This window comes from Vigna unguiculata, chromosome 1, assembly GCF_037176805.1.
Source record: "Vigna unguiculata cultivar grain cowpea cultivar isolate G323 ecotype 2 chromosome 1, ASM3717680v1, whole genome shotgun sequence".
NCBI classification, from domain to species: domain Eukaryota; kingdom Viridiplantae; phylum Streptophyta; class Magnoliopsida; order Fabales; family Fabaceae; genus Vigna; species Vigna unguiculata.
In genome coordinates this window covers 48,364,828-48,375,698 of record NC_140792.1, presented here as the reverse complement: position 1 = coordinate 48,375,698, position 10,871 = coordinate 48,364,828, and the positions used below count along the sequence as shown (strand labels likewise).

Genomic DNA, 10,871 nt, shown 5'->3' with positions numbered 1-10,871 from the left:
AACTTTTTAGTACTGATCTTTGAAAAAATTAATAATATTTTGATCTATTTTTTGATTCAATTTTAATCTCACCATTAAAATAAATTAAAATAAATAATTGAATGATAATTAAAATGATAAGTTAAAAGTGAATAATAGATCAAAATATTATTATCTTAAAAAGAAATACAGTAAAAAAAACATTAGTTTAAAGACTCAAACAAACAGCAACCATATAAGCTTTTCAAAGAAAAAAAGAAAAAGGGAAAATCGAATAAAATGGGTCTGATTCAAAGAGTTTAATACTGTGTACGTATTTCTTTATTATGTTATTTTATAATTTTTAAAAATAAATATACATAATTTTCATTTTATATGATTTTATTTATTATGTAAAATAAAATAATTAAACTAGACAATAACGTATGGACAATAATTAAAATAATTATGATCACAGCGTATAACTAAAAAAGGTATGGACAACAGGGTACTTTTCCTAATGTATTGTTTTCTTATTTTGATAGTAGATATATTTAATTATACATTAGAATAATTCTTTAGGACGAAAATATTTTCACAAATCATTCTTTAACACGGTGTGTGTGTATCATCATATCTCTTGGGCGTATGTTAGTGTCAGCAAGAAAGACACAAGATAACAAGGTGAGGTGGATTGAAGGCTTCCACTTCCGAGTTCAGTCGCCATGATTCATTCTAACTCTCTTCAAAATCAGGTTCTTTTTCGTTTCAAATTTCAATCCATGGTAGTGTATTTTACTTTTAACTATATTACCTATTCTTCATTCATGTGTAGATTGTTACAAGGCTGAAACTGGGAAGTGAGGAGTTTCTGCAGAAGGTACTCAACAACAGAAGATGGACATTGCCAACTCCTGAAACGAAAATCCACCAACTAGTACACACACAAGGCCCTAATTTCCTGTTGAACACTCACCCACCTTTCGGTGATGCCAATCCCGTGAGTAAAGAAAGGAACTACTTTTATGTCGTTCGGGATGATTTGTTGCACCCACTTGTTAATGGCAACAAAGCAAGAAAACTCGATGGATTACTTCCTCTCCTTCAACGTTATTCTGTCACCGATGTGGTACAATACTGGCAAAATACAATATAATCTTTCACCTACTCTTTATTACATTCATGTTTTCACAAATCACAAATGCCTTTATTGGATTCTTTACATCAGGATTATTAAATTTTGTTTCTTGCAGTCATATAGGTATAGGGTATTTCGATTGCAATCTTCTCCAGTTGTTGCAAATTAATGTACTAAATTTATAAATTTCTTTTTACCACACACACAATTTTCTCAATGTTAGGATTTTCTGAGATCAAATAACATTTAACAGGGACATTTACTAGGTTACATGTGGAGGTTGTCAGAGTGCTCACACAGCTGCTATTGGTAGGTACTTTCTTGGTTATGGTTGTAATACTGCTGAGGTTTTAGTGGTGAAGTATATTAATGGTAATACTATGCTTTCTAAACCATGGTTTAATTATTTGAAGCGGTTCTGTGTGCTGAGAGAGGAATTGTGTCACATCTGCTTCTGCGAGGAGAGCAGCCTGAAATCTTGACTGGATATAATTTGATGTCTTCTATGTATGGAAATGTCACATACGTCCCAAGAACTATTTATGCGAATAGGGAAGAGATGCTAAAGAACTATGCTGAGTCAGTGGCTGGTAACGATGGTTCTGTCCTATGGTTTGGTGATATCATTGAAACTTCTTCAGCAACTGAATTGTCTACTTCTCCAAATTTCATGCAAATGGATGTGAGTAGAAGTGAGGGAAACCATCGACGAAATATTCTAGTTGTCAAAGAAGGTGCTGGTGATTCTGTTGCTCTACTAGGTAATGAGAAGATGGAGTTTCAAAAACAACCAATGAAAATCTACAGGAACATTCCCTTTTAACTAGGTAAAAATTCAGATAGAATTGGGCTTGAGCAATCGTCAGTCTTAGTTAGATGGTGCTTACCTATATATGTTTTCCGAGATAAAAACCATTTCTCTTTTTTAGGAAAAATAATTTCTTGTTGCAGATGCACATATCTTCTTGATTGTTCACAAAGAAGTGAGGTTTGGATCCTAGTACATCACAGAGAAACAATCATCTCATTTACACCAATTCTAAATGATTATTGAATCAGTTTAAAAGTACAGTAAATTTATATGCATCTATGCAAGTAATAATGTAAAACCAGTCTTCTACCCGACATGTATGTCCATCTGATTTAGTTGTTCATTGAACCGAGTTATCTATGCATGGCTATAATTTTGTGAGATTCATCTTGGGGGTTCTTTTCATGTTCAAACTACTGTCCTTTTTTTCGGTAAAAAGAAAATATCTTTTGTTGGTGTTTGAGTTTAATTAACTTTTACGGTTGGTGATTCAATAACTAATGAAAATAGTTTTCCCTGTTGTAGGTGTTATTCGCTTAGTGGAATACTTATCACAAAATCATTTACTTGGGAAAGAAAGGCCCATGAAATTTGTTGTAGATGCTGGTACCGGCACAACAGCTATTGGTTTAGGACTTGCAGCCCATTTTTTAAGGTTGGCTTCAGCTTGGAGCATGCCATTTTTATTGAAAATATTTTTGAATACTTTTCCTACAACACCATTAAATCATGGTAAAAGTAATTTTTTTCTTCTATGCAGGCTCCCATGGGAGGTATATGCTGTCATGCTGGCTGACAAAATTGAAGGATACAGAAAACAGGAGGCACGTTTGATTTCTGAATTCAAGAAGCATTTTAACATTGAGTTTATTGACCAAATTGTAAATGGAGAAGATGCTGGGATTGTGAATTGGGTGGAACGTGGTCGTCCAAGAAAGTAAGATGCTATACACTTCTGTTTTTTCTGGATATAATGATGTTAAGGACTTCACAGTGTTGTAAAATATAGTTTATAGTTTATCTCTTCTAATTCACACATTTGAATTTCTAGGTTTGGTAATGTTTTGGAGGGGGAAGTGGAAAGGTGTCAACAAATTGCCCAACAAACTGGAATTTTGGTGGATCCTGTGTATACATTAGCTGCTTGGGAAACAGCAATGCTTCTCTCCAGTAACGATGGTGAAGAAGCAGAAGTGGTGTTGCTTCACACTGGAGGCACGTTGGGTATGTTTGGACTGGCACAGAGGTACAAAAATTATTTTGGCATGCTGAAAAAAGGGGTTTTGTAGTTTAGATGACAGGTTGAGATCCTTTGTGTTTCTTTTACCATTCTGAAAAATTATTCTTCATTTTCAAAAAGTGTGCTTGGTCTATTCTAAACACAGGTTATTTGTGTAACTTTGTGGTTCCAGTATGCACCTCATGCAATCTTGCGTATGATTCAGTGGATTTTGATTATATTACAAATATGACATTTCTCTATTGTTTAAAATAGTAAACACATTATTCTCTTTCATTTTCAGAAAAATTGTATTAAAAAGTGTGGTTAATTTTAATTCAATCTTAGATAAAGTAAAATTATAATGTACAAGTGGATATAACTTTTTCTGCATTTACTTTGTTCATGTTTTAGTTAGAGTTTGCAAACGTAAGTGTGAATGGATTTTTTTATAGTTTTAGTTTGTAAATTGAGCTTGAAGACAAAATTAAGACATAACTCAGTTAGCAGTTGGACAGAATTGAAAATCAAACGGTTTCCAATTAAAAGCCAAACATGTCCTTCATTACCTGGTAACGTTGATTTTGGACAAGCGACAGTTTCCTTTTTTGATCCGAAAACTAACGGTTATAATACCATGAACTGGAAGAAGAACACAATAAAATGGAAAGTTATTTTCCTGATGCAGACCAAGATCTAGCGAAAACTCCGAAAATAAGAAAGCTTTATATCTCATAGACTCTGTTGCAGTTATCATAATAATGAAATCATGCTACAATGTTTGCGCAGCCTTAACATGTCACTAAATTCACATTTTTCTAATAACAAAAAAGCAAGCAAAAACCAGTAAAATAATTACCGTAACGGGTGAGAGAGAGGTGCGTGTACATTTTTTCTATAGTTACAAAGAAACTGAATTCGATTTATGTTCAAGTTGAACTTGCTCCTATGCATCTCAAAATAATTGAGTTCACATTAATTTGTAATTAAAGGGTTTCTGTTTTTGTTCATTATTGAACTGTACAAAGAGCAGAGAAACAGAAGAAGTTGAATTAATAAGAAATTCCCACCTTGTATTGCAAGAAAAAATAAAAAAAGAGTAAAAATCTAAGGTTTTGGCCACACGTACGTGAAGATTGCGAAACGATTTGCCACAGTGACCCGACAGACATTATAGCATGACATCTTGGTCCGTGGTCCCGCGCCACGCGACCACTCCCCAAGGTTTCAAAATTGTGATTTTACGACATTATAATATGCATGATGTTTTTCGCTTGGATTGATGATAGAAAAAGGATTAAATCGAAATCATGATTTGATAAATTATTTGTTTTTTTTTTTATCGTTAGTTTCTAGGTATTCTGATATGTATACAGGTAATTTCAAAAGAGTCTAGATTCTCTGTTGATTTTTTCTGTTGTCTTTTGTGTTTTCGAAATAAACTGAAATTGATATTTTATAAATTTTTTTAATATATTTTATCTAAAATAGTGTTTAACGATGTATTTTGAAGACACAACAGAAAAATAATATAAAAAAAATCTAACAAAGAATCCAAAATCAATATGAAGTAAATATCTAATTATTTATCTCTTAAGCTGTACTATTTATAATATATTCATGGGTTAAATAGGGTTAAATATGTTTTTGGTCCCTTAACTTTTAATAAATTTTGGAATTAGTTCATTTTGAAACTTTGGACCAATTTAGTCCTTAATTTTTCGAAATACGTAGATTTAGTCCTTTCAATTAAATTTTGATAGGTTGATTTGATGTTTCGTACGCATTTCAGGATTGTATTTGAGTTGTTTATATTGTTTGACATATTTTTACTTTAATGTTAAGTCAAATACTATTATGAAACGCGCTTGAAATGTCAAATAAATTTAACAAAATTTGATTAAATGACTAAATTTACGCATTTCAAAAGATAAAAGACTAAATTGGTCCAAAGTTTCGAAATAAACTAATTCCAAAATTCACTTAAAGTTAAGAGACAAAAAACATATTTAACCTTATATTCATAGACTTTTATCTTGTTAGACATAGATTATCTAGATGATTATTTTTGTTAATCAGTTTAGAATTTTGTTGATCTGTCTTATGCTTAATCTTTACCGATTATACTTAATCCTTATTAGTTATATTACCGACATAATACCACTTTATCATAATTGAGATAATCTTGGTTAATGTATAATCTTGTTTGAAATGAATGTTTATGGTTGATTAAATTGAAATGATGGAAGATATAATAGGCATATAGGTTAGTGGAGGTTGCAGCAAACATTGCTGGTAACAAGGATGGTTCCTTCCAGTGGTGTTCAAAATCCCACTTCTTTTTGTCTCTAATTAACTCTTTCTTCATACTTTTCTTTTCATCCCATGCACCCTTCGTCTTGTGATGAGTGCACTGCTTTCTCTCTTTCATAGGCTAAATAAATGTCTCGTTTTACAAACCTCTCTTCATTTTTTTATAAGATCACATCATTGTTACAGTGTCAAAATCAATCTTCATTTAATAATGTTTGGACTCAAGTGTTTACAATGTTATGCCTGGATAAGTAAGATACAAATATTAAAACTATTTATCTTCCAAAATTGCAAAAGAAACAAAATCAGAATGTGAATATGGTTTGTTATAACGTAGTACTTAAGAATGGTGGTGATGAAGAAGAAGCATGGAAACATCGCTTTCACCTACTTTATGTGCTACATTCTCGTGGCCTACGCATCAACACTTTTTCAAAAAATTTGATTTTTTAATCGTGACGAATTTTTTAAATAATGTCACGTTAAATTATAAAAGAAAGTTGTCAAAATATCATTATTTATATAACGAAAGACGTGGAAGATGGAGGCGGTGTGATGCAAAGAATAAAAATTGTGAGAATAAAATAGGTTTGAGAAATCTCACCTTTCACAGCATATTGGAATCCTAACTCAATGAAACAGACAATTATTAAACTCATTGTTGAAGTGTCTTCAACCTCACCCACTGCTAATGGTAACTCAAATTCCCTTTTCTTTATTAATAATCCCAACCACTATTTACAGAACAACCATCCACACTTGTCTCCACATAACAAGACACCATTCTTTTTTTAACTGTGTTTCCCACAATTCAATTAACTCACTTTTCATGGATTCATTCGTCAGGAAGATCTTAATCATATTTTTTAAGTTAGATTTCAAGATTGAATATGTTTTTAGTATTTAAATTTTAATATAAAGTTAAAATTTAAATATCTTAAATTTTGATAGAATTTGATCTTTAAAATGAATAGATATAATTTTTCTAATTTAACTGCGTTAAATTTTTTAGATGTTTCAAATAACATTCAGGCTGATATTTAGACGATGTTATATATTAATTATTTTGAAATGTCGTTTAATAAGTAAAAAAAAAATTAATAATGATTATATTCATTAATTTTTAAAATTTGTGATCAAATTTTGTTTTCATGCAATTGAGAAACTTAAAAAATATTTAACTCTTTGAAATGATGAGAGAAAATTTGTAGTAGCTTATGGGCTTGATTTGGGCCTAGATGAAATGAAATGGAAGAAGAGAAAATAGGTAAGAAAAAGAGTGTGAGAAAATTCAGAGGGTGTAAGGAAGTGTTCACAGAAAAAGCATAATGAGCAGTAGAAAATACAAAAACATGAAATAGTACGGTCCTCAAGCAGACATTGGAGCCATTTATTACTGTCCTCTTTTGGCATATCTTGTTTTATGCACCAAAGCAACGGAGAATCATTAACCTTAATTAATATTTAATTAATTTATTAATCCTCTTTGCAAATCTCAAATGGAACATATCCCTCTGGTCAAACTCTTCATTAATTGGATTCTCATTTCACTCTATATCATAACGTTGCAACACACACTAATTATATTATGAATCTAAAAAATCTAAAAAAGAATTGAAAATATATATAATATAAATACATAACATAACAGTGTTGTGAGGAGATTAGTCAAAACATATTAAATAGAGGAAATTGAATAGTATTTTCTTAATTATGTCATTGAATGTTTGTTTTGAATAGTCTAAATGGTAAAGAATGAAGATTTTGCAATGGAAGAGAGAGAGAGGCAAAAAAGTAAAATGCTTGCAAGCATAACATGGCATGGGGTGGGAGGGAAAGTACATTTTTAGCAACTTTGGCTTCGATAGGAAAGTAGAGAATGAGGAAAATAGTGGAGCGAGTTACTGAGTGACTCAGTATTGTCTTCTCTGTCCTTTCTTTCTTCCTTCTCCATTTTCTCTCTCTCTCTCTCTCTGCTTTTCTTTTCTAACCCGTTTCAGAGCCTCGCTCCGACACAGCACAAAACAACAGAGGAAAAAACCTCTGTGTCTGTCACAGAAACAAACACATAACAGAAGTGAAGAAGGAAAAGAGAGTGGTTGAGTTGAGTTGATCTAATGGGAGAAACCGGAATCATTGTCCGGTTGGAAGGAAGCTTAGACCCAAGAGCTGAAGAGTTCAGACCAAGCATCAACAACAACGCTATTATTCAATGCCAATGGTACCCTATTCCGTTACCGTTACCCTTACCGTTGCCGTTTCCACACCCTCTTCCTCCTCCTCCGCCTCCTCACCTCTCCACCTCCTCCACCCGCTCCCTCCTCCTCACGCCGCTCCCCTTCACCTCCGACTCCGCCCTCCGCGCCGAACTCCAGGCCTTCGGCGACGTCAGAGCCCTTCAAACGGAAGCCCTCCGCCACGGAATCCTCATCGTCCACTTCTACGACCTCCGCCATGCAGAGTCCGCCTTCGCCGCCATCCGCTCCATGCACCACCACTTCCCCCCGCCCACCCCGGGCCTCCTCTCCGGCCGCCCCATCTCCGCCCACTACGTCCTCCCCTCCTCCTCCTCCATCCCCGACGCCCACAACCAAGGCACCCTCGTCGTCTTCAACCTGGACCCCCACCTCTCCACCGACCACCTCCGTCGACTCTTCCACCCTTTCGGTATCGTCTCTGCAAACCCTTCTCTCTTAGCTTCTCTTCCTTATTATTATTATTATATCTGTTGTGAACTAACTTATTAACTTGGGTGATGAAAGAATAAATAATAATAATGGGATTGAGATGTCTCTGTCTTGGACTTTTTGTGTCTCCACTTTCGCTACCTTTTTTTGATTTTGTTTTGGTGGTTGGTTGGATCAACGGATAGGTCCCATAAAGGAATTGAGAGATACCCCATGGAAAAAGAACCAAAGATTCGTCGAGTTCTTCGACACCAGAGACGCTGCCAAGGCATTGAAGCACATGAACGGCAAGCAAATTCACGGCAAACCCATCATCATCGAGTTCAGCAGACCCGGTGGCCACACCCGCAGATTCTTCCACCACTCTCCTTCCTCCAAAACCACCCCTCTCCATTTCAATGCCCCACCACCACCACCGCCACCACCCTTCCCTCCTTCCCCGCCGCGTCGTTTTGCTGCTCCTCGCCTGCATACCTCTCACCCCCCTCAATTCTCTCGCACTAAATCATTGGCAAGTCCCGTCAAGGTCCAAGATTCTCTGGATGAGGCAATTGGGTCAATGAGTTTGACCGGGGATGTTGGACATGGGGTTCAAGAGCAGCAGCACCACTCACATGGTGGTGGCCCCCCAAGGAGGAATCTCAGCAGAAAGCAGAGTTGCGAGACCACGCTAGTCGTAGCAACCACAAAGCAGCAGCAGCAACAACAACAACCACAGCAACTACCTAGAAGTAGGCACTGGAAGGGAAAGCAAGCAAAGAAACTCGAAGCTCGCTTTCTAATAAAAGAAGACGCCATTGTCGAGTCTGGTCCCAAAGATACTCGAACCACTGTCATGATCAAAAACATTCCCAACAAGTACAGGTCCGTTTTTCTTCTTTTTTAATATTTTAATTATACTCCGTTGCTTCATTTTCATTTTCTTCTGTTTCTGTTCCTGTTATCTCACCTGCTAGTATGAGCTTACACACATCACAAATCACCGATTCTGCTTCCCTGTCTTTCCTTTTAGTCACAGCAACAGTAGTGTGTAAAAGCATCAAGAGAGAGTACTGTAAAGTATAATGATAGTATGAATGAGTATTGAATAAACTAAAGTATATAATGTGGTGTTTTTTTTAATTATTTTTTTATTTGTTTGGATTTGAAATTGTTGAGCATTTTATATATATTGTGTGTTTTTGGACATGATGCAGTCAGAAGTTGCTATTGAACATGCTGGATAATCACTGCATACACTGCAACGAGCAGATTGCAGACGGCGATGAGCAGCCTCTATCCTCCTACGACTTCGTGTACCTCCCCATTGATTTCAAGTATATATTTTTCCATTTCCATGTCCTTTGACCAGAACTAGAACTAGTTAAGAATTTATGTTGTCGTGTTTTGTTGGAACAGCAACAAGTGCAACGTGGGATATGGGTTCGTGAACATGACATCCCCGGAGGCCACACTGAGGCTCTACAAGGCCTTCCATCTCCAACACTGGGAGGTTTTCAACTCAAGAAAAATCTGTGAAGTGACCTATGCAAGAGTTCAGGTATGATATGACAGAAATTATTAGAGTAAAAAATAGCAGTGGGTGTAGTAAATGGTGATAATGAATGAATGGTTTAAATGACAATGAAGGGTTTGGAGGCATTGAAGGAGCACTTTAAGAACTCAAAGTTCCCATGCGAGATGGAGCATTACCTGCCAGTGGTGTTTTCACCGCCTCGAGATGGCAGGGAACTCACTGAGCCACTTCCCTTAGTGGGGAACAGCACCGCCAAGCACCATCAACCACCCGTTTCAATCCCGAACTGCGATGATAATGGCGGTGATGACGTGGAAAGCAGCAAAAGCGGCGACGTTGGTGACGACGATGATGGTGATGATGACACGAATGCAGAGGCCTAGAAAACTATGAAGGGTAGAATAGTTGTAGTGTTGTGATTGTGAATGAATCGATCAAAAAAAAATGTGTGATAGAATGAATTTAGCATCAGCTATAGCTCGGACAGACAGCATTTAAGGTGGTTGAGCAACGAGCCACACCTGTGTTCTCTCTCTCTCTGTCGTCGTGTTCGTACCTACGAACCTCTTGCTGCTCACTGCTCACCTTTCCTCCAATTTCTTCATTTTTTTTTGTTTAATGTTTTTTTTTTCTTTTCAGTTTAGTTATATTCCATTTTCTCTTTTGAATCGCTTGTGTAGTAGCCCTGTAGGTTCTGCTGCTTTGGAATTTCGATGTATCAGTTATAGATAGAAACTTGAACGATGGACAACATAGAAAACCATAGCCGTTTGTTCTTCACAATGTTTATGTATGTATGTGTGCTTGTGTTAAATCTCGGTTAACGAGTGCAATTCTTCAGGAACTCATATAAGAAACTACTATTACATTTTTCTTTACAAATATAACATTTTTAAGTGTAGATCCTACGTTATCATTTGTTTTTTTATGTTGTCTTTGTTTGACAGAAATAGAAAAAACAAAGGTTAAATAATCAAATTTTGTAACTTTATTTAACGTTCCTCGAAATCTTAGTTTCATCTTCATCAAGTTTTTTCAATTTCCTATAATCCGAAATAAAGGTGAACTTTTTATTTAGTAGAGAAAGCAAGAGGGTAAAATTAGTGTGAGAGCGTTCACATAGCTGGGTCTTTTATTATGTATGCAGAGATTTAATTTTTCACTGTGGATGATGAAAAAGACATTGCTGACAAAAATTGATTATTATTATTATTATTATTATTATTATT

At 35.3% G+C, this 10,871-nt stretch overlaps 2 protein-coding genes across 3 annotated transcripts; both read left to right on the top strand.

Moving 5' to 3' along the window:
* The first annotated feature begins 231 nt into the window (after positions 1-231).
* Positions 232-3,423, top strand: LOC114178210 (Pyridoxal-5'-phosphate-dependent enzyme family protein). Of its 2 annotated transcripts, none has more exons than XM_028063986.2 (7): positions 232-713; positions 794-1,087; positions 1,363-1,405; positions 1,510-1,857; positions 2,433-2,562; positions 2,668-2,844; positions 2,959-3,423. In XM_028063986.2, the coding sequence occupies exons 1-7, from the start codon at positions 684-686 to the stop codon at positions 3,194-3,196; spliced, it is 1,260 nt and encodes a 419-aa protein (XP_027919787.1). In that variant the 5' UTR covers positions 232-683; the 3' UTR covers positions 3,197-3,423. The 2 variants fall into 2 exon arrangements, with proteins under 2 accessions (XP_027919787.1, XP_085531809.1); XM_085675683.1 differs by lacking the exon at positions 232-713 and adding an exon at positions 1,212-1,266 and having other exon boundaries at positions 832-1,087.
* Positions 3,424-7,206: 3,783 nt separating this feature from the next.
* On the top strand, positions 7,207-10,431 carry LOC114180672 (protein terminal ear1 homolog). The gene is made up of 5 exons (XM_028066975.2): positions 7,207-8,106; positions 8,312-8,990; positions 9,323-9,442; positions 9,525-9,666; positions 9,756-10,431. The coding sequence occupies exons 1-5, from the start codon at positions 7,557-7,559 to the stop codon at positions 10,023-10,025; spliced, it is 1,761 nt and encodes a 586-aa protein (XP_027922776.1). The 5' UTR covers positions 7,207-7,556; the 3' UTR covers positions 10,026-10,431.
* The last annotated feature ends 440 nt before the right edge of the window (positions 10,432-10,871 follow it).